Source organism: Palaemon carinicauda, chromosome 5, assembly GCF_036898095.1.
Source record: "Palaemon carinicauda isolate YSFRI2023 chromosome 5, ASM3689809v2, whole genome shotgun sequence".
NCBI lineage: Eukaryota > Metazoa > Arthropoda > Malacostraca > Decapoda > Palaemonidae > Palaemon > Palaemon carinicauda.
In genome coordinates, this window is record NC_090729.1 from 139,262,493 (window position 1) to 139,289,992 (window position 27,500).

A 27,500-nucleotide genomic window follows, 5' to 3' on the forward strand; every position below is an offset into this window, starting at 1 on the left:
CCAGTACATAGTGTACATGTGTGCAAATATTCTGTACACTGTACATATGATTATAAACTGTTGTAGAAAACAAATTAAAACTATTAGGCAGTATTTACTGTGTTAATCATCAGCTTGGGCACCTGCTTGTGGCAAGGGGCAGTGACTATTTAGGATAGGAGCTAGGCCACCCTGGTGTAACATTTATTCGTGAATTTTTGCTTATCACGACTGTGTCTGTAACATAACTATCGTAATAACCGAGGTCTGACTGTATAGTTTTTTTAGCTCTGTGGTGCTTGATTATATAGCTTGGGAAATTATCTCATTACGGCTCCGTCAGTGAGTATTCAATAGAGACTTTGCAAAGAAACAAAAAGAGAGAGAGAGAGAGAGAGAGAGAGAGAGAGAGAGAGAGAATTACAAGGAGTTACAAGGATTTTGGATGTCTCAAATGTAATTATTGATTATCAAAATGCTATCAAAATTGAAAAATATAATAAAAACATGCTTTGATAAACTACAATTAAACAATGAAATATGAAGGCTTAATAACGAACTACAGATAAGATACTGTATGAAGCTTTAAAAATGAACTATACTGTAGTACGGTCCCAAATTATGCGTGTTCGAATTATACGATTCCCTTTTATGCGATCGCTATTTTTCAAAAATAAATTTTCTGTATCTGCGAAGCTATTCAAAGTCTGCTAGTCAAGTACTACAAAATGTATAAAATCTATTGTCTTTTTAAGTATATTGGTAGCCCTAAATACGGTGATTTATAATCTTACAAAACAATATTAACATTACATCTTATTAACATAATTTCATAATAAATAGGCTATTTAAGGATAAAATTCCACATCAACAATGAAATCAACTGTTAACTGTGAGTCCAGCTGACAAAATGTAAAAATAATTGTGGTTACGTTCTCAACAATCTTTATCTTTCTCCACCCTTTCAATAATTTTAATGGTAGTGTTAATGATGGTATATTAAAGCATTATTTTTGTTTAGTGCAGTATATATAGAAGCTTTATTTTTCCCTTCGGGGCGTTCAAGGTTTTCACGCGTAGACTGGGTTCGTTTATCGGCAGTGAATAGCCTAACCTTCGGTAACGAGTCGGCAATATTTTGTCATATTTTAAACAGTATACATTTGATTTGCAAAGATTGGTTTTGTAGAGTACACGGTATAATTATAAAAGAGAGAGAGAGAGAGAGAGAGAGAGAGAGAGAGAGAGAGAGAGAGAGTGAGAGAGAGAGAGATATTTGATGGCAGAAATACTCAAATTCTCTCTCTCTCTCTCTCTCTCTCTCTCTCTCTCTCTCTCTAAGAAATAAAACCTTAGTTCACATATGGCAACCTGAGCTTAAGAAGAATGAAATTAACATGGCTATTGTTAGTTGTGGCGATCAATTCCTCGCTTCAGGAGGTATAACGAAACAAAAACACGGAATTCGATTACAACAACTGATTCATTCTCTCTCTCTCTCTCTCTATCTCTCTTGTGTTATACAGTACTTACAAATAGATGAAGAAACCAAAATTGATTTTCTTAAAAGTGTCAATTAAATTACGAAACGAAAAAATTATACCGTGCATACATCCATTTCAATCATAGCTTAAAATACGGTATCCGATTTCATCAGCAAACCACCACTTTTTAGGAAACTTCATTTTATTCTAGAAAATTGCTACTCTTTAAACAGTTAATTGCTCTTTAGAGAAAACATGAGCATTTGTTTTTGAACTTCGGGTGTGTTTTAAAAATCGAGTATTGCTGACTTCTTTTTGTTTTACTTTTGGCTGTGATCAGATCAGCTGATGTCTAGTTGTCGCTCTTGAGAGCGTACGAATACAGTAACAAAGTATTGTTTATACCATTTCTTAACTTATTCAAACCATCTATAACATAAGCACCAATGTGTTTTAATCTATCATATTTTTTGTTTAGTACTTTTAAAAACACTCTCTCTCTCTCTCTCTCTCTCTCTCTCTCTCTCTCTCTCTCTAGCTAGGTTACTTATCGCTACTTTCCCTACCTCTCAATTTTTTACCTCTATCTCACTAACAAATGAAATATTTGTGGCTTCACAAAGTATTAATTATACCAAAAATCAATCATGATTCAATTTTCCTTACTTTCTCCAAACTCGCACCATCTCTGTCACGTCGAACGTTATAGCGGTAACTTAATTGTTCGATGACTTTAAAACACGGCCTAGTACTTTCTTCTTTTACTTTTTTTTCTGACGGTTCCATAATTGAGGCAGGTACAAGTTGACTTATAACTGAAGTTAGGAAAAGTATTTTGGATATGAAATGGACAATTATCTTTCGTAACAGTTTAGAATTATCATAAATTATCATTCTGTCATTAGCAGCAGTTTGTTATTGTTGATTACACGAAAAAAAAAAATAGAATAAAAAAAAATTTCCTGCTTTGCTACGTATGTAGAGATTTATATAGATGCGGTAAATAATATATGTAATAACATATTTACTAAAAGCTTTTAATATTATTTATCACTTTGATCATGCATGTTTAATGCTTCGTTTGTTTATTATGATCGAAAATGCAGTGTACAGTAAACGAATGGAAGGTTTCCGTTTCAGGCAGCGTCATAAAGAAAAACATTATATAAATGGCATTCATTTCATTTTATTTGGAAGTTCTAAGAAAAATTAAGTAGAACATTGGTAATAAAAAAAATCAACATATAATCAATACTTAGTAAGATTGCTGTCAATGCAAAAACTAACCTACACAGATGTGTAAATGCGTCTGTTTCTTCGTTATGATCAGAGATAAACGGAAATAAATCATTGGTTGTCATTTTTCATTGTGCTTTTTGGCATGTTTAGGAAAAGCATGATATAAAATCGCCTTTATTTTGATAATTCTGGATTTTCAATGATTCAACAAAAGCTAGTCTATAGAGTGATGGTTTTGCTATACACCAGTTGTCTTATACAAAAGATATGACAAGCATTAAAATTTGTCAGTATTTTGGGTCATGTTATAACTGAAATATACAGTGTTTTACACCCATCCAGGTTGTAATTTTAACCTTTTTTCAAGTTATTAGAACTTTAAAGTATATTAAATGTTTGATTTATTTACAAGAACAATTTGATAATATAAAAAAATATAGTATAGTACATAGAAAGTACAGTATTGGAAATGGGTAGTAAACACGTTTGAATAGGCAAGTTGCTGGTTGCCATGGCCCCAATGGAATTATTTGTTAGTTGTGTTTCGAAATATGCGATTTTCCATTTATTCGAAGTAATTGATTGACCAAATTCTTGCATAATTCGGGACCCTACTGTATTGTACCTGTACACTAGCTGGCATGCACACAAACACATACATAAATACATATGAGAGAGAGAGAGAGAGAGAGAGAGAGAGAGAGAGAGAGAGAGAGAGAGAGAGAGAGAGAGAGAGAGAGAGAGAGAGAGAGAGAGAAATGTATAGGAAAAAGCTAAAACCTCCCAAAACTTCTTTCTTGGCTTGTGGCCATGACTCGGCACAAGAGGGAATGTTCCATTAACATTCTCTCCTTGTGTGAACATTTGACAGCAAACACTAGCTATTGTAGGCACAAAGGTCTCTCGAAAAGAAAAACATACCCTGACCTCTAGGATTAGAGTGAGTCGCCATGCAGTAAAAATCCCACCTAATCCAAACTCCCAACAGCATCATGAAAGGACAACAAGAGGAAAATATTGACGCATTACTGTATTAGGACCACGTTAAGCCGAAAGGGGGGAAGACAAAGTAACAATGCATTCCAAGGAGCCATGACCAACCAACATGCCAGGTTTCGCTTCAGCTGCAAAGCAACTGTTCGGTCGCCAAGCAAAAGGAACATAGGTAAGAGACGACTATTTCCACAAAAGGGTAACTGAACTGGTTGCTTGGCTTGAATTCAGGAGAACTGGAAGATGCCAATGCAACTCAAGTTGCCAGGACCCTGAAGGGAACAGTACAGACAAGCAAACTATGAGTCGCCAATTTGCAAGGCGACTGCCGGCAAGCGGATGGATAGAAGACGACTCAAGACAGAATGAGGTTCTGGTCAGTCTGTCAGTCTGGCGTACGAAGCCAGAAGGGGAAAGACAAAGTAGAGTACTGCTTTTAGCATGGTTATCACAAAAGAGATTGATGAAATGTGTAAAGGGCCATACCCAACATGTTAATGATGCATTCAATGACAAAATATGGGCAAAGTGCCCAAAGGTTCGATTACATAGTAAGGACATTTCTACATGTATTACATGTTGCAGCCTTTCAAGCAAAATATTATCTATATTGCTAACTTATCGATACATTCCTTAGGGACTCTGCAGGATACATAGCAAAGAAGGACTAAGAAGGAGGATTTCGAGAAAAAAAAGGGAGGGGGTGGCAAAAAGATGGTGACACCCACAACCCAGGTGCATTCTAAAGCTACTGAACCTGGCAACATTCAAGTTTACAACTATGAAAACAACCACCCTAATCTGTTATCATTAAAAAAAGCTTATCATAATAGGATAGTCTATCTTTAGTAAGATAAGGGACCAGGAACTTAGTAGCTGTCACCTAAGAGTTTTATAAGTAAAAAAAAATCTTTAAATACATTTTTCTCAAAAAATACTCTTTCATTTCAAATTCTATTTCCCTAGTTTTAAACATATTCTAAAAATTTAAAAAGCCATACAATGTTTTTTCTGGTGTATTTCAAGCAATAACTTTTGAGTTTCATCCATGCATTTTTTTTTCATTCACATAAAGTAATGCCTCACAACACTAAATTAATTCGTTCTGGAGTAGCTTTTGTAAAGTGATTTTTTTCATGTTGTGAGTCACATTTCACATGCAAATGACTTAATTCGTTCCAAACCCTACAAAAACACCACATTCAATCTTATAAGAAAGCTACAGTATAACCACAATGAAATACTGTACAGCCAAATACATTTGAACCATTCAATATACCTAACTAACTGTTATTACCTGTAAATTAAGTAGTTATTAAAACAATGTAATAATAAATGGAAAATATTACAATACACACAGTACAATACCTGTACATATACAAAATATACTGTACCACATGTATTGTATTATTTAGTTACCCTCATTATACAATACAGCTACATTTTCTATTGTCTGAACCCATTTTCTTCGTCTTTTTATTGGGTGATTATTTTATTCTCGGCCTGGCTGGCAAATCTCTTTTTCTTGATATGAAACATTTTTCCCAGTGAGTCACAAAAATATTCGCATCTCGTTTCGCAGCTTAAAAATTTCGTAAGCAGATTCTTTCGTGAAGAGTGGTATGACTATTCATATAAAATTTTGATATTTTTCTTTTTCAAATGATAAAATAAATTTCAGTTATTTGTATCTTACATAGCTAATACTCACTACTAAATAGTGATATTTCTATTTTTTCAAACATAGGAAATAGATTTAAAATAACAAATCAAGAATAAAATACAAAATTCATAAAAATCTATTCACTCTATTCTATTCTATACAGTCCATATACAGTTAGTACATTTTACATACCACTGCATATACAGTACATAAAAACCCAAACGCAAGTAACTGTAAATCATCTGCACATACAGTATGTACAGTATATACAATCATACATACACGCGTATGATAACATAGATCATAAAGATCATTATCACATCGGCATTTAGAAAGAGGTACATGATATTTAATCTAGAAATCATGTCACTAAAGATGAAATTTATGAGGCATGCAGATCTCTTTGTACAAGAATGCATCAAATTTGTACATTCCATATCATATATTTAAATTATCATCAAAAGTTTCTTTAACAAAATTACACTCTACGGCATTTAATTCCTTTTTGAGGGTTTTACCATTTTGACCAATATAAAATTTTTCTCATGAATTATATGGGATATGATATGCACATTTTTTAAAGAATTTTTTATGAGAGCTCTCTTCACTGTGTTATTGCTCTTAAACTCTACATTGAATTGGGAATATGTTCAAACCTATTATTATATGGCCTATTATTATATGGGAGTAGATTTTTTTTTTGTATCATAGTTTTATTTATTACTGTTATTACCACAGGTTTTTTTTTTTGCTGTCCTTAATGCACCATTTAATACAATTTCAAGTTATCTTAATTTCATGCCTTATAGCCCTAATCTCTCATATTTCATCATCAATATATTTAGGATTGCAAACACGCAATGCTCTTAAAAACATAGAAGTGAATACAGATTCATTTACTTTATTACTCTGTTTGGAGTAGAAATGCACAAATGCAGAGATACTGGTTGGTTTTCTGTATATGCTAAACCTAAATATTTTGTTCCACCTTTTTGTAAGCTACCAATATTCTCCAACTCTACACAGTACAGTATTAAAATCTACTGGTGGTATACAGTCACTAAATTTATAAAAAATGGTTATCTAAATTTTCTTTTTCTGCCCAAAGATATATGGCTGCAATATACCTAAATCATGTTACATTATTTGGTACAGTATAATATTACTCAAGACTCTGTTTTCAAAATATTTCATTTACTGTATAGGTTGCTATATACTGGAGATCGGAGTTTCCCATGGTCATACCAAACGTTTGAGAGTAAAATTTCCTAAAACAGGTACATTCTAATTTACAATCTTTTATACATGGTTTAACACATTCTATGTTGGTATTGTTACAAAATGGTAAATTCAATTATCTGCTCTCTAAGGTGTCATTACTTAAGTAATGATATGCCAAAACTAACAAGCCTAATAAAAACTGATAATCTTTCCATAATTCAATATGCTAATCAAGTCTACGTTGACTCAGAGTTGGGGCCAACAAAAGAGTTGAGGATATTAAAAAGGTTACCTACAGAAAATGACTGATAATGATAAACTAATAATGAGAGAGAGAGAGAGAGGAGAGAGAGAGAGAGAGAGAGAGAGAGAGAGAGAGAGAGAGACTTACCTCATGTCCACTTCTTATAGTTAATGCTTCCAACTCTGCCAGATGTTCTATCACAGGAAAGAGCTCACAGGAAAACTCCACTTCTAGATCTAATTTCTGAAATGTAAAAAAATAAGTAATTATTTTTTTTTCCATAATGTAGATTACTGAAGGCTAAACATAAATTTCAATATTTTTGCATTTTCATAAACCAAAACCATTTTCCCCATAAGAAATAAAGGGAATTCACATGATGCATTCCACACATTCATAAATGTGCATTCAGTATATAGTATATTCCTTTTTATAGGATTGTACTGTAATACTAAGTGTAGACCAATTTTTTGGGCTGAAGCCATGTCGTCTTGATGGAAGGTTCCTAAGAGTAGCTTCCTAAGGGATATTTGACTGGTGATATTCCCAGAGAATTTACCTTTAGGTCTCCAGAATTCTAACTCCTGGCACGAATATCCTTAAATTTCTCTCAAGGATATCGCATAATATCAGGGGACGTATTCTTGACACACCACATAGCAATCTGCACCCTAAATAGCATTTACGCTTCAGGGGGAAAGTGGCAGAATTAGAAGGGGAGCCGTATCAAGGTTACCCTTAGTTCCCATTCCTACTATTGAGTATCACAACAGCGCCATATCCAAGATGGCGGACATTCCTAATTCTGTAGCGATTTCGCACGGTGGTGTTCCCTGTTGATCTGACATTTTCGATCGTTTTTCAAGGATTATAATACAATCTCCAGCTTCTTTCGCCTCTGGAAAGTTGAGAATTGATTCTTTACAATGTGTGTAATTTAGCTCCTGTTTCACAGTGAAATTAGAGTAATTTTTTGTGATTAGGAGCTAGGCCTGTTACCGGAGGCGCCATGGGCGCTGTCTTTCGTTAGGCATGAGTTATTTAGTTAGTAGAATGACATTCCCGGTTAAAATAGCGTTAATAATTATGAAAGCTATTTAGGCAATTTATACTTGTAAAGATATTTATATGCATAATTTTTCCTTTTCAAAAAGATATTTATATGCATAATTTTTCCTTTTCAATGTCAATTGTATATGTCAGAGTTTTGGTGATTTAGGTAACCGAGATCTCGTCTTGCCTAGGTAACCTAACCTAGGCAATATAGTATACTTTCGACATTTCCCCGGTTACCCTCGTGTATTGGTTTATTAATTCATCGGGGATTGATATCTCCCAGAATTATTATATAACCGATACTTGTCTCTTGTAGAGATTTAAGGGCAATCTCTCTTCCCTCTAAGTGTAGCCTTAGGCTACAACCCTAGTGGGTCGTGCCTCGAGTTTTCATTCAGGCATGACTAACCTTGGGTTTTCTGTCTCACCCCTTAACCGCAGATGGCAGGTTTTGGGATTCGGTCAGAACTTCAAAGTATTTAGTCTTGCACCGACAGTCGGCCGGCAGGGGGAATAGTCATTTCCCTGCCGGCTAAGCTGCCGACTTAGGAGGCTAGCCCTCCCTAGGCTGCACTTGAAGTGGTTGTATGATGCCGCCACCTTCTCCCTGTGGCCTAGTAGACTAGTCCTGTGTTCGCAGACCCTAGGCTGAAGAGTAGTATTCTTCTGAGGCCTAGGATGGCGCCAGCACTGGAACTCTGTTTCTCCTTTGTTGAGAGGTGGCGGCACTGCTGCCGTCCCCTTAACTGTATTGGTAGACCCTAGGTTGGAGAATAGAAGATTCTCCTGCCGTCTAGGATGGCGCCGATACTGAAACAGTGTTTCTTACATGTGTGTAGGAACAGCAACCTTGCTGGCTCCTTCCACACCTCATACAGGACCCTTTTCCCTCCCCCTCTGTTCTTTTATGATGGCCGAGCCACTGTCTTTCTTTGAGCCGTTGCCTGAAACCTCACTGTTGCCGGTGGGTTGCGGGGGCCGGCCAGACTCCTTCTCTGCAGCTGTTGTCCGGCTGCCTGCGGCTATGCCAGCTGCCGGCAGCCAAGGGAGGTAGAGATGATGTGAACGGGACGCGATATCCCTGACTGATTACAGAAATCGTCCAGGAATTGGCCCCGAGTTGCTGCCACCTGTTCGCGCAACTTTGTAGGCATCCCCCCACCGGTGGACATGCAGGGGGACTGCCAATCCTAGCGTTTGCAGCCTCGGCCACTCCCTCTAGGATTTTTCCCTCCCCTGTCTTTGACAGGAAATAGCTTCGACACCGTTGTCTTTGCTGCCACTGCCGGTTTCGTTGTCTTGGACGGGCGAGGTTGTTGAGGTACTGGAGGTTTACATGGCTTCGATGTTAGAGCCCTATGTAGGAGAGAGTCCTGGTTGGACTTCCTCCTCCTCTCAGCAGCCTGTTCCACGTCTTTAGGCTCAAACAAATTCCTCCCCAAGATGGAAGAATGTCTGAGCCTGCTGATCGCGGTGCTAGGGACCTTCATGTGGAATCTCTCAGACACCGCATCTCGACGCTTCAAGATGGAATTAGCTCACAAGTTCGAGACTTGGTGGGCTAGAAACTCGATGGTACGAGTGCCTGAAAGAAAGAAGGTCTCCAAGACCTTCCTGGTACTCTATTTGGACAGGTCCTCGGATCGTAACAGGATGCCGAGAGACCCTAGCCAGATGTCCAGGCACGAAGTTGCCTACATGGCACACTTTGCCACCTTTTCTTGACTGAGGATCTCCGTAGCCGAGAAAGACACTTGCCGGTTGGAGTCTCTCTCTAAAGGGACTCCCCTGGTAAGCTCTTCCACAGAGTGGTGTAAGGGAAGAGCTAAACAAGACTCCTCCATGATCTCAAAGTTCCTCCTCTGATGGACACGAGGAGGCGGGAGGAGTTTGTTGCCGGCGCTGGAACGGCTGGAGGAGGCAAGCTCAGAGAGCTGGCCCTCGACCTTATCTCTTGCACTCTTAACCCCTTGGGACCAAGGCAAAGCTGCGCTGGCCTTACAGGGTTTTTGAGTACCAAAGACTCGGTCCAGGACCGTGTCCTTGCCCTCTCGAGAGGGAATCTCGGGATCCGCGAACCCGTTGAGATTCCTCATCAGGGTCAGAACCTGCCAGAATGCATGCTCTGACTCCTGTAGCTCTCCTCCTGAAGGGCTGGCAGCAAAGTCTCCTGTCCCCAAAGGCTCTTCTTGGGGGTATTCGTGGACATTCTCCGCGGGTTTGGCTGGCTCTGGTCTCATCCTCGAGGACGACTCTGGGACAGTCTTAGAGTCCTTCGACTCCCTCCTGGGAGGGATACAGGACTCCAACAGCGATGGCGGGAGGCTCTTCTCCACCTCCACCCGAGAAGACTTCTCTACACGAGATGGGGTTTCTCCCATTGGTGCGATGGGAGAACGCCTCACCTCACGTGAATCCCGAGGACGGGAAATCCTCGTCTGAAGGGGAAGGAGAGAAAGTCTGGGGGGGGGGAGCCTTCCTCAAAGACTTCCGAGGAGCCAGCTTAGCCCTTGGAGAAGTCACCACGTCATCTACTCCTCTCTTCCTCTTCAGGGGGGGTCGAAACTGCCGCTGATTTGAGGCCTAGCTCAGAGAAAGCGGGCTTAAAGGCCTGCATGACAGCTCTGACCAGGGACCCAAACCAGGGCTACTTACTGACAGCAGCGCTGTCAGAGACTCCTTCTGGAGGGAAAGGGATCGTTCGATCCCTAGGAGTAGAAACCAAAACAGGGTCTTCCTGAAAAGAAGAAGAAGGAAAGTTCCTGGACCTATCCGGCATTCTCCTTCCCTCCGGTGAGCGCGCTGGTCTGCGCTTGGGGGGGGGGAGGACGTGATGACGATGACTTGGTCGCGCGTGGGATCGCACTGGGAATCACGCTGAGAATCGCGCTGGTGGTCGCGCGGGGGCAATGGCGAGGGCGAGGGAGCGTGTGGGGGCGCGGGCGAGCGATGGCGCGGGCGAGCAATGGCGCACAGGCGAGGGCGCATTGGCATGTGGGCGAGCAATGGCGCGCAGGCGAGGCCGCGAGCAATGGCGCGTAGGGTCGCGTTCTGGAGAATGCATAGGCGCGCAGTAGGCTGGACAAGCTTTCGCGCACGCGTGGACGCGCAGGATCCCGATAAGCCCGTGGGGGCGATAACGTTGGGCGTGCGTGTGCAGGGGATATATCCCTTATGCGCGGGCAAGAGGGCGCACATCGGCAACTGGAGAACACGCAGGGGGCGCGTTGGTGACTGCACGCGATGTCACGTAGGTGAAGGTTGGCGAGCAGGCGGGGTCTGATGGCGCGTTGGAGAGCGCTGGCGAGCAGGGGAAGAAGGTATCTTCCCTCCTGCGCCCAGATCCGAAGATCGTTGGCGCGCAGGAGATCATGGGTGCGCAGGAGATCGTGGGCGCGCAGGAGATCGTGGGCGTGCAGGAGATCGTGGGCGCGCAGTGGCGCGCTGGTGAGCAGGAGAGCGCTGGCGCACAGGAGATCGTTGGCGCGCAGGTGAGCGCTGGCGCGTTGTCTCTGGAACTGGTGCTCGCTGGTGAGTTGTCTTCGGAACAGCAGATGGAGAGCGCTTGCGCGCAGTAGAACGTTGGTGCACAGGATACCTGGCGCTTAAGGGACTTTGACACAATGTGAGAAAGTCCCTTTTGCCCCGAAGGGACCGTTGCCTGTTTGATAACAGGATGCGTGGGCGCCCACAGCACATCGGCGGCCAGGAACAGCGACGGCAGGTCAGCAGGTCTGGCAGGATAAGGAGATCGCGAACGAACTGCGGAGAGGTCCAGGGATGCAGCTGGAACGGTCGGTGAACGACGGCGAGGATCCTCTGCGGCAGACTGCGGCGATGACGAACCGAAGAGGTGCCTCCTAACACCCTTGTGAGGTGAAGGAGGGCCTCTACGGCGAAGGGGAAGGCGAGCTTTACGCCTTATATGCCCTCTGGGGGCAGCAGGCTGACCGTCAGCAGTCCTCCGAAGAGGAGTCTCTGTCAGTGAACTCCCCCGAGGGGGAGAATCACCGGCAGGAGAGACCGTTGGACTTAGTTCCTCCCTCAAAGGATGTTCGGAGGGGGGAACTAAGCCTTCAGCTATATCAGCAACTACAGGAGCAGAGGTTTGAAACAACTCATCAGAAGCCTCTGCCACAACAACGTCGACGATAGACAGAGGATCAACCTCTGTTAAAGTCGGCGACTGTTTGACAGCTGCTCCTAACCTGATTATGTCAAACAGGGCTTCCTTGGAGGGCGAGCCCTGAAGCCCCAAAGAAGCCCAAAGCTGTAACAGATCATTATTAGAAACATTTACATTAGATGATATATTTAAATCCTCCCCCGGGGAAGGAGGAGGAGCTGCCTCGCTATGGGAGGCAACACCCTCTCCCAAACCCCGAGATCGGTCAACAGAAATGCGGCCTACACTAGCACTCGACGGCCTCTCGGAAGAAACCGATCGAGTGGGAGCTTTGGAGGAGGTTTGGGCTACAGAGGAAGAGTCCTTGGGATTTTCTCTCTTCAAGGAAGGCCTTGAAGGAGAAATATCCCGCCTGGACGTCTTCTTCCGGCGCCGGAAAAACCTCTCCTACTGGGAGCTAGACCACTCCCTGCACTCACCACATACATTATCTCTATCACACCGTTGGCCCCTACAGAAAGGACACAAGGTGTGTGGGTCCGTGTCGACCGCCGACATATAAGTTCCACAAGGGCGGTCAGGTAAGCCGGGACACTTCCGCATCGCAGAGGCCAACTTCCAAACACTCTGTCAAAAAGAAAAAGGAAACAAAGATTAATGGCTGTCAGTGTAGGCGAGGGTGACAGCGGACACGTCCGTCTAGCACCCGAGCCGAGAGCAAAGTGAACTCAGCACAGGTATGTGTGAGGGGGGGGGGAGCAAACTACTCCTCCCTACCCCCGCTAACTAGCGTTGGGGTGCTAAACCCTCGTTAAAATTCTAATGGCTTGTCATTTCAGCTACGCCGAAAGTAATTACCATATTAAATAGCGTGGTTTGTATTTCAGTTAAGGAACAAATCTATTTTTGGGTGAGATACCCATGTACCCTGATGGTCATATATACCCTAAGGAAGCTACTGAAGGAACCTTCCATCAGGACGACATGGCTTGAGCCCAAAAAATCATAAACAAACGAATGCATTCACACAATCAAGTGATAACTAATGATATTATGAATTTTTAGTGAAGATGGTTTAATTCAAAATACTTTGCTAACTATTTTGTTTGTGTTTAGTCAACAATAACAAACCACTGCTGATAACAGCATGATAATTTAATAAAATTTTACAGTCTTATGATTGACTTAAACAGTTAAACAATAATTGTACATAACGTTTCCACAATATTTTCTATCTTCATTTTGAGGTCACTTTAATTTATTATTGACGTATCTACATCAATTATGGAACCAATAGAAAAAAGAAGAAAGTAAAAGGATAGTTTTACATTAAAAGTTATACAAGCACTAAAGGACTTGAACAATTGTGCTGCCGTTCGAATGTTTGATGTGATTGAGAGGTGAGGCAAGATTGAAGTGAGGATAATTTGAATCAAGATTGATTTTTAAAGATAAAAGAATATTAGGCTAATCTAGAAGTCATTACTTCAATCATTAACACTCATTAAAATTATCAAAAGGTTAGAGAAAGAGAAATAAAGGTTGTCGAGAATTCAACCATTTCTGTTGTTTACATTTGTCAGCTGGACTTGCATAGACAAAAGTTGATATCATTGATAAGGAATTTTTCAGCATATATGCTACTTAACATGAACTTAAGCCAATAATATGCAAGGTAAATATGATTTGGTTACCTTTATTATCAGTTATCATATCAAGGCCTGGGTTAGCCTACTAATAAGCATCACTGGAAGGAGTAATTTTCATATCGATTGTATATGATGAACACAAATTTTCTGAGAGTGAACTTTAGTATCTAAGGGTCATATTATATACAGAAATATGCTGTTTATATATATATATATATATATATATATATATATATATATATATATATATATAATATATATATATATATATATATATATATATAATATATATACTGTATATATATATATATATATATATATATATATATATATATATATATATATATATATATATATATATATATATATATATATATATATATATATATATATATATATATATATATATATATATATATATTCATATATATATAATATACATATATACAACATATATAAATATATTTATAGATATATATAGATTTATATACATATATATAATATAATATATAAATATATTTATAATATATATAATATTATATATATATATAGAGAGAGAGAGAGAGAGAGAGAGAGAGAGAGAGAGAGAGAGAGAGAGAGAGAGAGAGAGAGAGAGAGAGAGAGAGAGAGAGAGAGAGAGAACCCCACATATCCAAGTAAAACCTAATTATGATGAGCTTTCAACAAATTGTATGGATGCTGTACTGTGGTAGGCTAGAAAACTTTGGTACAAATGCTGGTTCTTAACATGCTTTAAATAAGTTGAGAAACTGTTATATAGCAGCCAATTTTTTTCAGTACAAATATTTGATGATAAAAGTAATCTAGAAGTAAAAAATTTTTAATTTTTCATTGTTAAAATTAACCCAAAATAAGTAAAAAGAAAAAAAGTTAGGAAGTAAAATCAACATAGAAAAATCATAATGGTTATACAGTATCTTTTCATATACAGTATACTATATTCTCTGCTAAAATTTGGTCATTTGATGAAAGAGAAGGCAGTTATCTATATAGACCAATCTACTAGAGAAAATGGAAAAATGTACACTATAAACTTTATTCCATATATTAAATTGACACATTATTCAAGGAAACACTGGAATTTTATTTATTACCGAGTTCGTTTAATTCGCACCGACCAAGATGGGTTTGCATAAAATACCAACATACAGTACAGTTGTTTGTCAAAGTCCATTTGTTCTGTCATTTTCTGGACTGTTGTTTTCCCCCAATAAGGCCAGGAAAATAGGAAGTACTTCTTTATAACCATATTTTTAAGGAAACATTCCACCACCTAAGCAATGTCTCATATCTGAGGCTTTGAAAAGGTTAGAGCTGAGATGTCAGCCAAGAAGCAGATTCAATTAATGATAAATTCATTTTAATGATGGGGTTGTAGATACCAATCTTGCCTTTAATTGAGAAGCACAGGTTAAAAATAAAAAAATAAAATGTTATAATGTAAGAACATTAAAGAGAATAAAAAATGTCTTAATAATTACATTCATAAAAAAAAAAAAAATTACCAAACGGTGTACCTTTAAACGTTTGAAGGAACGAAGAGCTTCTGCAGCACCTCGAGATGTTAAAGATAACTTCATTTCCTTCATTTCTGGACAATTTGTTCCTATATATTCCAAGGCTGCCTGTGGAGCTCTGTTAACAAATAGAAAATTTTAATAATATTCCAATTCAATATTTACCTGGGTCAAATACTTAATATTCATCTTGAAATAAGAAAATATAATTTTTCTCTCTCAACTCTTATATCCTTACCCTACAAGAGACCCACCTTCTTGGTATCATATTTATACTGTTAGGTAGAAACAGTGTCCAATAGTTCACAAGAACTACTCAAGCTCCTTAATTTATCATTAACATTTTTTATTTCGGTGATTCTTACCAAAGCTATGGAGCTGACATCCAAACTTTTTGAGAGGTTAGAATGTGATATTGTAAACAACCAAGAACTTTATTTTTTCTTAAAACTTTCTTTTAATAAATCACGCAACGTAATTCTAATATCCTTCCGCACCTGCATTATACAGTCAGACCTCTCACTTCGCGAGGGTTAGGTAACAGAGACGGACGTGAAAAGCAAAAAATCGTAAAAGCTTGGTGCCCTATGGTGGGATAATAACCTAACCTAACAATTCACTGCCATTGCCTACATTTGGATAATTAACCCAATAGGTAACGTGTTTGCCTAGCATTCGCATGGCAAGAGATCGATCCCTGCCCAGGACTGTGAGTTCAAGCTGTTTACTGGGAAAGCTACCGATGGGACCGGAATTGAAACCAGTCACCTTTAACCTTTAGGTACTGTTTAACATAGTTTTTACTTGGTTTCTATTACAGTATAGTTGTTCCAATCTAGTAATACTGTATAACACTCACTGATACTGTAGTATATATTACTATCACTACAGCAAAGCTCAACTGTACTCTAAGTGGTCCCTGTTTTCGTTCAGACAACTTGACTCACCGCACACGCAGCCTACATTTATAATAAACAACATTACTGTAATTCTGTACTGTACAATATGTATACAGTACAATTTAAGATTAACCAAGTATACTGTATATATTTTACACAATGACCACTAACCATTTTCTTACTAAGTTCTACGCAGCAATCTTGAAACAAGGCACAATTCCTGAAGATCATCTCTTGGGCAGTAATCCAGTATCTACAGTAACCCAGTAATAATATTTATCCCATCTTGTACTTTTATGGGATACAAAATTAAAAGATAATGATAAAAGTATCATTAGTTACATTATAATCATTACGTAAACACATAGCCACAATAACACCCGAACATACAGCTATTTTGATTGTATTTCAATCATGTATGATTTTTTCTACTTACATAGAAGTTTGGAGAGATTGACTTAACAACATATATGCTCAGTAAAATCATATACTACAGCTGTGTGTTTCATTAAAATAAAAATAAATTTTATCTTTACTGTAAATAGTTATCTTTTATCAATCAATACTGTTCACATTTTTTGTTAAGAGATGGCAGTAGATGGTATGTGTACATATTTGTTAATGAGTAAAGTTGCAAACACTTAAAACTCACAAATTGTTCTAAACTGTATTTTCACACTTTCGTAAAAAGAAATACAGCTTATTCTATAAATTAAAAATATAAATAACTTGGAAATAATTGTATCTTTTAAAGAAACTTGCACAAAATCATGGCATTCAAATGCACCAGCTGTTCTCTCCTTCTCCCTCTCTCCCCCACCCCCTTCCTCCCCTGGTCATTACTATATCCTCTACTTAAGTTTGCTCTCGTATCCCTGTTGCTCTTTTTCTGTCTCTCAGTGTTATTACCATTATTATTCTTTCGATTGCACTTTAAGCTGTAACTAACTTGTTCCAAGGCTTTACTAGGGCTCCAAGTTTCTGATGCCTAAGTTAATACTGGTCGGTCCATCTCATTAAATATTTTTCTTTTTGGAGAAAGGACAATTTCTTTAAAAATTGTATTTTTCCTAACATACTTACCCCAAACTGCTCTCTCTAGGATACCTGGAGCTTAAGTTCCCCACGACTAGAAAATTTCCCCCCAATAGGCCTAATCCCCCTTCCCAGAGCGTACAACATTGACCTCACCTGTTTACCACCAATGCACCAAGCAGCAGCTCCAGGGTAGAACGTGCTCAGTACAAAGGTCACCATTCTATCCCAAACAAACTAAAGATCTCGACTCCTACCGTGAGGGACTTCTGTGGGGGAAGAATGGGTGGGCAGTAAACCGAGAGTATTTCGTGGTATGTTAGGAAAAATTAAATTTTTGCAAAAATTGTCATTTGTTCCTAACACTAGCCTTACTGCAAACTACTCTCTTTAGGAGACTCAGAATTAGGAGGAGGGAGAATGGGATCCTGGTAAGAGAGGTGAAACTGAAGGTAGAGGGGTGGGGGCAGGCCTATCAGGAAATTAACTCCCCAATTAAGGTAATAAAAATACAACCAAAATGAGTCAGTGGAACACTCACCAAGACAACATCATCTTGATCCAACAGAAACCGAACGATAAGTAAAGGGAAGGGGACATGGATTGGAGACACTACCGCTCACCGTTCAGCACGATGTATGCAATGCGAAAGACACTGTTAGATTCTCTGTTGAGCGACCACAACTGGCCTGAGCTTGAAATCTTCTTGGGACCTGAGGGAGCCGTCTTTTAGGTAGTCCTCTGTAAAGGTCAATTGCCTCTTTCACCACCCGCTCACATCACCTGGCCGACTGCCATATTCTTCCAGAAGGCCAGAGGGGTGCTGATGCCCCTGATGCCATGCGGCTTGGCGGATCACGGTGAAGGCTCACCTTTCACCACGTACGCCCTACGTATCGTCTCTCTTACCACCCAGAAGGAGATAAGTGTTATTAGACCGCCTTCTTCACCTTCACTGTGGCCACGAGCAAGTTCTAATGGTTGGGCGGAGGTTGGTGGTCATAGCTAGATAATTACGGATCGTACAGACAGGGCACAATAGCAAGTCCTTCGGATAACTTGTTTTGGGTATGACCGGGACAGAGAACTCTTCGAATCTGCAGTCTGCCACCGTCAGGTTCTGTGTTTGGCTACGAAGGAGTGATGAACCTGAACATCAGCTCTTTCCACTCATTAGCGTGAGATGTCCGCTGAGAGACCGTGGACCTCACCCACTCTCTTGGAAGAGGCCAAGCCCGTCTTCAGCATGAACTCCCTGTCTGCGACCTGCCTCAGGGGCTCAAAAGGGAGGCTTCTTCATTGAGTCAAGCACCTTGGCGATGTCCCATGCTGGGCTCGGAGAGCTTGCAATGGGGATTGCTGCTCGAAACATCTTATGGGCATCGAGAGCCGTTAGGAGGACCGCAGGTTCCACCTTTAGAAGAGTAAGACCTGTCCCACGGTCACTCAGAAGCTTTTCACAGCCAGCACCGACATATCCCGGTCAAGCCATAGATGGGCTAGGAAGCCATCTATGATGGGGATCGAGACATTGACAGGTTTGATATCCCTCATGGCGTATCACTTTCCAAAGGTAGCCCACTTTGCTTGGTATAGTCCGTCCTCGTTCTTCATGGTAGTTAGATTACAGACAGAGCGGGGAAAAGGAGATATTCGCGAATAAATGCTGCACTAGGCTGGGATAACTCCTAGCCTAAAAAGTCACTGCCCCTTGCGCCGAGCGGGTGCCCAAGGTGAGGATTAACACAGTAAATACTGCGTAATATCACAATTTTTAAGTAATTTGTATTTTTCCTAACATACTTACCTAGAACTACCTTCTTAGGAGTTACTGGTAACTCTACCTAACCGACCAGCTTTTTGTATAGTTCACCCTCTTTCCGTTTTCTAAGGGGTCAACCTCAGGCGGTGTGATATGTGCCCTGAGGCGACCCGGGGTCGGGAAGCGTGCTAGCTCAGGTCGGCGACTCCTCAGTAAGTTTCGTTGGAACAGGTACTACTCGACCCTGCAGGTTTTCGGGGAAGGATGGGTGGGCCATAACCCGAAGGTAGTTCTAGGTAAGTATGTTAGGAAAAATACAAATTACTTAAAAATTTGTGATTTGTTCCAACACAGTTACTTACCTAGAACTACCTTCTTAGGAGACTTAAACTTTAGGAGGTGGGAGTGTCCTGCAGGGACCAGAAGCCGACTGGGAGGCACGCGAGAGAGAGAACCTCTAAGGAGGTTTTGGTTCTACGACCACTAGAAAACTGCATGAAAAGTAGGGGAAACTATCCAAAAAAAAACTCACTTAGTGTCTAATGGCTTACCTTTTCAAAACCAACTCCGATACATGTTCTCTTGGAAGACGTTTCTTCAAGTGACTAAGGTTTTTTCGACATCTTCCTGGGCAGTACGGCCCGGGGAAGGAAGGAAAGGAGGTGAGGGGGGGGGGTTATGGTTAAGGAAGGAACTAGTGTCTCTTGGCATTAACACCCCCGGTTACCCTGGGGCCATGACCTTTGATCTCTTGAAGGGCCGAAATGATTGGCCAATGGAAAACCTGTCCAAGGATTTTCTCGAGCAATCTTTGAGATAGTGTTCCGTGAAGGTGGACTGTCTAGACCAAGTCCCTGCCTTCAGGATCTTTCCCACAGCCATGTTTTTCTCGAAGGCCAGGGAGGTGCTCAGACCTCTAATATCATGTGGCCTTGGTTTTCCTGGGAGAGGAATCCCAGAAGCCTCGTAGGCCCTCTTTATCACCTGTCGCAGCCAGAAAGAGATAGAGTTCTTCGAGACCGGTTTCTTCACCCGGCCTGTTGAGACGAATAAATTTTCTATCTGAGGACAGAATTTTGCGGTCCTCTCCAGGTATTTTCTTACTGTTCTCACGAGACATAAGAGTAGGTCCTTCGGGTTGACAGAGCGAGGGATGGCTGGCACTGAAAAACCATCAAACCAAGGATCCCAACATGCCGGGTTCTGCGTCTTCGCCACAAAGCTAGGGACGAACCTAAAGGTAACTTCTCTCCACCCTTTGGAGTGTGAGACCTCATAAGAGAGGCCGTGTAAATCGTTAACTCTTTTCGCTGAGGCCAGGGCTAAAAGGAATGCTGTTTTAAGGGCGAGTTCTCTGTCTAGTACGTCCCTGAGAGGTTCGAAGGGTGGCTCTGACAGAACCTTGAGAACTCTGGCTAGGTCCCACTGCAGAACCCTTACTTCCTGGGGGGGACATGATTGTTCAAAGCTGCGGATGAGCATAGAGATGTGCCTGAGAGGCTCCCAAGTCAATGCCCCTAAGGAGGAAGACTTGACCTAGGGCTGCTCGTACTCCTTTGATGGCCGGAATAGACGAGCCCACGTCATCTCTCAGGTACACCAGAAAGTCTGCAATGTCCTGGATCGACGCCCCTAAGGGCCTGATGTTCTTGGACGCACACAACTTCGCGAAGACTGCCCACTTTGCTTGGTAAACTACTGCCGAGGAACACCGTAAGTAACCCGACATCCTTGCCGTGGTTCTCGATGAGTATCCTTCTTTCCTCAGTAGCTTCTCGATAACCACCACACGTGAAGGCGGAGGGATCGAGGGTTTTCGTGCCACCTGTGAAAGTGAGGTTGACGCAGGAGGTCTGGTCTGTCCGGAAGCGGCCAAGGAGGACGAAGAGCTAATTCTTTTAAGTCTGCAAACCATTCTCTCTCCGGCCACCAGGCCGCTACCAAAGTCATCAACAGGGTGGACGTCGCTCTCACTCTGTTCAACACTTGCCTGATCAAACTGAAGGGAGGGAAGGCGTACACATCGAGGTCATCCCAGGGATGTTGGAAGGCGTCCTCAAACGCTGCTGACGGGTCTGGGACTGGAGAACAGAACACGGGGAGTTGGTCGTTCAGACGTATGGTGAACAAGTCTATGACTGGGGAGCCCCACATTAGGATGACTGCCCGAGCTACCTCCGTGTGTAGGGTCCACTCTGAACCTATCACTTGACCCGCCCTGCTGAGGCCGGCGGCCATCACGTTCCTCTTTCCTGGGATGAACCTTGCTGTCAGTTCCATCCCTTCTTCTGTCGTCCACTCTAACAGTTCCGTGGCTAGGGCGCATAGAACTCTTGACTTCAGGCCCCCCTGTTTCTTTACATACGCCACTACTGTGGCGTTGTCGCACATTAACGCCACAGTATTTCCTCGCAGGAAGTGTACGAACTGTCGACACGCCCTCAGAACCGCTATCATCTCCAGGATGTTTATATAGAGAGACGCCTCCTCGCTGCACCACTGCCCTTTTGTCGATTCTCCTAGCAGGTGTGCTCCCCAACCCTCCTTCGATGCGTCCGTGAACAACAGTATCTCCGGGGGATCGGGAGCGAAGGGCATTCCTTTCTCTGTGTTCGACCTGGTGTTCCACCAAAGAAGGGTCTCTCTCGTCTTCGGGAGGACTGGGACTATTTTGTGGGGCTCCTTGCCTTGGGTCCACGATTCCTTCAGATTCCACTGTACCGGGCAGAGCCTGAGTCTTCCTTGCGGTACTAATTTCTCCAGCGAAACCAGGTGACCCAGTAACTTCTGCCAGTCCTTGGCCCTCCTGGGTTGGCCCGTCAGGAAGGGTTGAAGGATATGTTCCAGGTTGTCTATCCTCTCCCCTGAGGGGAAGGCTCTTACTAACTGGGTGTCCAGGACCATCTCCAAGTAAGTCATTCTGGTGCTGGGGACTAGCTGGGATTTTCCTAGGTTGACCGTGATCCCTAATCTCTTGCAGAGGTTGAGCAACATCATGCCTTGCTCCTTCAGTTGTTCCCTTGAGGCAGAAAGAAGCAACCAGTCGTCCAGGTACCTGATCAGTCGTATGCCTTTCTCGTGCGCCCATGCCGAGATTGTGGTGAAAACCCTCGTGAACACCTGCGGGGCCGTCGATAGGCCGAAGCAAAGGGTTTTGAACTGCAGGACACTGGACTCCCACTTGATTCTGAGGAACTTCCTGCTGGAGGGGTGCACGGGGATTTGAAAATAGGCATCCTTGAGGTCGAGGGACATGAGGAAATCCCCCTCCCTCAAGGCTGCTAGCACTGTCTTGGGGGTGTCCATATTGAAGTCCGTCTTTGAGACGAACTTGTTGAGGGCTGAGAGGTCTATGACCGGCCTCCACCCTCCTGTCGATTTCTCCATAAGGAAGAGCCTGCTGAAGAAACCCGGGCCGGGGTTCTCCACTGGCTCTAAAGCTCCCTTGGCGAGCATGGACGCTACTTCCTCCTGTAGCACCGACCTCTTCAAGGGGTTCTTTGGAACCAGCCACTCGGCCCGGTGGGCTGGGATGAGAGGGGGAGGTTCTTCTAGGAAAGGGAGTCTGTAGCCCTCCTTCAGGACCGTCACCGTCCAGGGATCCGCACCGAGATCCCGCCATGCTTGCCAAAAATGTCTGAGGCATCCCCCTACTAGGGGCTCCTGTAGGAGTAGGGGGCCTCTCTTCTTACCACCTCCTGGAGGAGCGGCCAGAGCGACCTCTCCTAGAGTTACTGTAGGAGGGTCTGAAGGTTGACTGAGGGCCTGCGGTGGTCCTACGGGTGGGCTGCTGAGAGGCTTGAAGCCAAGGAGCTGACGGTGGTTCTCTTCGAGGCAGCAAAGGGGTGGCCTGGGAGGAGTGAGGGACGTCCGCTGAGGCTCTTCTAAACCCGGTCTTCCTCATAGGGGGGGCTAGGATCCGCGTCTCTCACCTTCCTCACTTTCTCCATCGTATCCTCCACCAAATTGATGGGGAAAATGTAGTTTCCCTACACGGAGGAATTCCTCAGTCTCCTCGCTTCTCTATCCGGTAACTTCCGCACCAATTTGCTAAGCACAGTATCCCTCTTTCTAAGAACCCAGTTCGTAGCCACAGACAGGGACTGGGATGACAAAAACTTAAAGGCCTTGCCTCCTGAACTAACTAGCTCCCTCAGCATGGCCTGATTGTCCGGGAAGGAGAGGTCGTGGTATGCCTGAAACCCCACCAAGGCGCAAGACCACCAATCCAACCAGGAGGACACGTAGACAAGGTCCTGTGCCATGTCCTCCATCATAGAGGCTTCTGACGGGGAAAAGCACACGGGGGCAGTGGAGGCCCTGTCTTCCGAGGCTCCCTGGTTCAGTGAGGTCACCGCTGCTTCTACCGCACGGGGTCCGCCGCGATGCCCTTCTGGGACGTAAAAACGTTTCTGTGATTTTAACCCCGGAAGAAGCTTGGAGGAACTCTGGCTTCTGGGGCCTTCGCCAGTCCTGCCAGGTAGTCATCTATTTGCTCCATCCCCAACTTCACGTCCGGAGCGAGAGGGAGAGACAATGAAGGCTTTTGTTGCACCGGGCTGTCGATCATTCTGGACAGTCCGGAGAACACGGCCTTTGCAGCTGAGGGCTTAGGTTCGTCTAATCGGTGATGCCGACGAATTAGGGGCAGAACCTTACGGTAGGAGGAGACGTCATCAGACGAGCACTCCCCTCCTTCCACCAGGTCTTTCGTCACCAGTTCCTCTGTACGGGGGTATTCCGTGACAGTGGGAAAGGCCACGCTGGACGAGTCTGCCAGTGGTATGGGCTGCCCCGTGGGGACAAAGGTATCCGTCATGGGAGTACCTTGTTCCACGGGGGACTCCGTGGATGGGGGATCCATGCGGACCGACGGGCGCCCTTGGTGCTTTAGGAAGACCTCCAAGGTGCCCGTGGTCAGCGCTAAGCCTTCCTTCATACGCCGCAAATCCTTCCTAAGGGAAGAAGAAGCGGAGGCCACCGTTGGGTTAGTCACTACACGGGGGACCCGGTTCGACCCCTCTTGCCGGGCGACTGGTCTGAAGGAGGAGGTAGGAGGCTGAGACACAGAAGGCGAAGCTCTAGGGAGCCACCCGGAAGCGGCCGCGGCTGTGGTAAACCTAAACAGCTCGCTCCGGGGCACTGTGATATTCACCCACTCCTTGGACTTGCTCCTCTTTGCTTTCTTTTTAGAGGACTTTGAGCTTTTCTTTCCTTGTCTTGAACGGGAACGGGACTCCTTCTTTTTGCGGGATTTCTCCCTCTTCCTCTTGCTATAGTTCCTGTCCTCGTCCTCTGACGACGAAGAAGAAGAAGAGTCCGATGATGATGAGGATGAGGACGAATCCCTCAGACCGCCCGAAACGTCCAAGACTGCGGGGGGAAATTCTCGTCGTTTCTTAGGCGTGGGAGGCTGTAGAAACACGGGGGGTAGTGTAGACGAGGGAGCCGGAGGGTACCGAGCGAGTCCTTTGTAGAGCCATTGCTCGACGTCTTCTTCTCCTCTAGCGGGAGACCTGAAGGGAGTCCTAGGGGCCACCCCCGTGGTGGGGTCTAAAGACGACGAACTTCCTTTCTCAGTGTCTCCCTCGGCGGTTGAAGCACCTGAAACACGCCATGATGCCGGGGAAGAATCCACACTCGGTTTTCCCCACACTCCCGCACTACACTCAGGCCCCACACATGCCTGCCCCACACTGGACACTTCCCCCACAGGAATATCAGACTCTTGGGGAAGGGAAATGGGCCTCTTCCCCACAACGGACTTACCTCGTCCCCTACTCTGGGTAGGGGAAGAAGGACGGGCGCTACGGTCTGCCGAGACGTCTGGAGAAACCACAGGCGACGAGATACTGGATTCCTTAGGCGACTTCTTAGCCGCCTTCTTCTTCTTAGTCCCGAAGAGCACCCACTGGATCTCACTCCAGTTAGCACACTCCGGGCACGTAGAGGCAGGGGAACACACTTTCCCCCTATATGTGGAGCACAAGGAGTGGGGATCAATCTCAGGTTTTGAAAGGAAAGCCCCGCAAGACTTCCCAGCCACAGGCCCAGGGCAACGACGAGGATGCTCCATAACGCAACGCTAATGCACCAAGAGACACAAGGATGCAAAGGGAAAGTGAAAGGGAAACACGTGGGTAACACGTGGTAAGCACAGAGGATCGGGGGACACAAAGGGTCGCACAAGGTAAGAGAGAGCGCGGCGAGATGATGATCATGTCGCGACCAGAAACTTACTGAGGAGTCGCCGACCTGAGCTAGCACGCTTCCCGACCCCGGGTCGCCTCAGGGCACATATCACACCGCCTGAGGTTGACCCCTTAGAAAACGGAAAGAGGGTGAACTATACAAAAAGCTGGTTGGTTAGGTAGAGTTACAATTAACTCCTATGAAGGTAGTTCTAGGTAAGTAACCGTGTTGGAACAAATTGTTTTAAATTGGTTTCTAGAACAGATTATAATCGTAAGTACAGTGATGCCTCAGGATACGAAAGTAATCCGTTCAGGGTGCGGTTTTGTATCCTGATATTTTCGTATCCTGAGTCGCGTTTTACATGTAAATAGCCTAATCCGTTCCAAGCCTTACAAAAAGTCACCTTTTCTTTCATAAACACGCTAAACTGTAGTAATAAACATGCAATGCAGCCATTTCTATGATTCAATAATTAACCCAACCGTTAAAAACAGCCTAATCCATTCCAGAAACCACTATGAGATTATTCAATAATGTAGTCATAGCCAAGTTATCCCCCCCAAGCCCAAAGAAAACGGTCCGTTTTCTTTACTACTGTATAAAAGTTACGGTACTGTATGTAAAGCATTTAGATCAGTGAAGGTGTATTGTTACCTGTACGTACACCTAAATTAAGGATTGATACCTGTACACTCTGAAAAAAAGGTTACAGTTAATTAGTGTAACAAAAAAGTTGAAACTTACCTTTTGATTGAGACGATGTCCGATAGCGAAGTCGCGGCAGAGGAGGATGTCATAAGGCAGAAAACGTAACAAGTGACAGACTACGTACAGTAATTTACACACTTAAACACATTAACACTTAAACTTTACGAAATAAAAAAATGGCAGAAATAATTAACACTTAACATTACGTATGGAAAACTATAAAATGAAAGAAAAAATTACTTGAACACTTACGGTAACATAAAACTTAAAATTGAATTTTTTTTTTTTGCTTTTTTATAACTTTACGTTTTTCATATTTTCTAAATCTCTTCTACTTCTTCATCACTTTCTTTTTTCTGTTTCTTTTCTTTACTTTCACCTTTTACTTCTTCATCACTTTCTTTTTTGTTTCTTTTCTTTACTTTCACCTTTTACTTCTTCATCACTTTCTTTTTTCTGTTTCTTTTCTTTACTTTCACCTTCTACTTCATCACTTTCTTTTTTCTGTTTCTTCTCTTTACTTTCACCTTCTAATTCTTCATCCCTTCCTCTTTTCGATTTCTTTTCTTCACTTTCACATTCGTCTTGGCCTACTAATACCGCTGGCCTCTTTAATAAGAAACTATCCATTGAAGCTTGTTTCTGCCTACTTTTCAACACATTTCTAAAATGCGTTAGGCAAACGTCATTGCAGTGTTGAAGCGCACGGTTGGTATAAACTTTTTCTGGATGTTCCTTTTCGACGTAGTCTGCCATTTTATGGAAACATGCGAGAATTTCCTTGATGTCTGCCGTTTTCAAAGGTGTAACATCCTCCTCATCACCGCTAGAGAACTGCTCTTGAACATCACTCACTTGCATCGTCTCCAACTCCTTCAGGTCGTCCGTCGTCAACTCCTCGTGGTGCTCCTCGATAAGTTCATCTATATCCTCCGCGCTAACTTCCAGCCCCATGGACGTACCAAGATGTACGATGTCACCCACCTCAGACTGCTGAATTGGTTCAGGATCGTCAACGATCTCGGCTTCGCCTCCAGGCTTCCCGAACCCCTCGAAGTCTCTTGCAGAGACAGCATCAGGCCACAGCTTCCTCCAAGATGAGTTCAGGGTACGCCTCGAAAATTCCTGCCAAGCGAGATCGATGAGTTTGAGGCATATCACGATGTTAAAGTGATCTTTTCAAAATTCACGCAGTGTGGTTTGTACTCTCTGTGACTTGGAAACATCTCTGGAAGAGATGCTTCGTGTACAATTTCTTAAAATTTGAAATAACTTGCTGGTCCATGGGCTGGAGGAGAGGGGTGGTGTTAGGCAGTAGATATAGGACCTTTATGAAGGAATACTCGGCCAGAAGATATTCCTCGAGGCCAGGAGGGTGAGCTGGAGCATTGTCCAACACCAGCAGACATTTCATAGGGAGGCGCTTTTCTTCCAAATATTTTCGGACAGTCGGACCGAAGCAGACAATCACCCAATCAATGAACAGTTGCCTCGTTACCCAGGCTTTTGCATTCGCCTTCCACATCATGGGAAGGTTCTCCTTGATGACTTTGTGGGCTTTGAAGGCTCGGGGATTTTCTGAATGGTACACCAGCAGGGGCTTTATCTTGCAGTCCCCACTGGCATTTGCACAAAAAGCAAGGGTAAGCCTGTCCTTCATAGGCCTATGTCCGGGTAGCCTCTTCTCCTTCGCTGTGATGAACGTCCGA

The 27,500-nt window shown here is 43.2% G+C and overlaps 1 protein-coding gene across 2 annotated transcripts in view; it reads right to left on the reverse strand.

Moving 5' to 3' along the window:
* LOC137641510 (uncharacterized) overlaps nucleotides 1-27,500 on the reverse strand; it is a 380,155-nt gene that overhangs the window by 99,243 nt on the left and 253,412 nt on the right. For both annotated transcript variants that reach the window (XM_068374129.1, XM_068374128.1), the window contains exons 9-10: nucleotides 15,193-15,310; nucleotides 6,971-7,066 (exon numbers count right to left, since the gene is read on the reverse strand). In XM_068374129.1, the coding sequence (XP_068230230.1) occupies nucleotides 6,971-7,066; nucleotides 15,193-15,310 (214 nt within the window). The remainder of the gene's footprint in view (nucleotides 1-6,970; nucleotides 7,067-15,192; nucleotides 15,311-27,500) is intronic.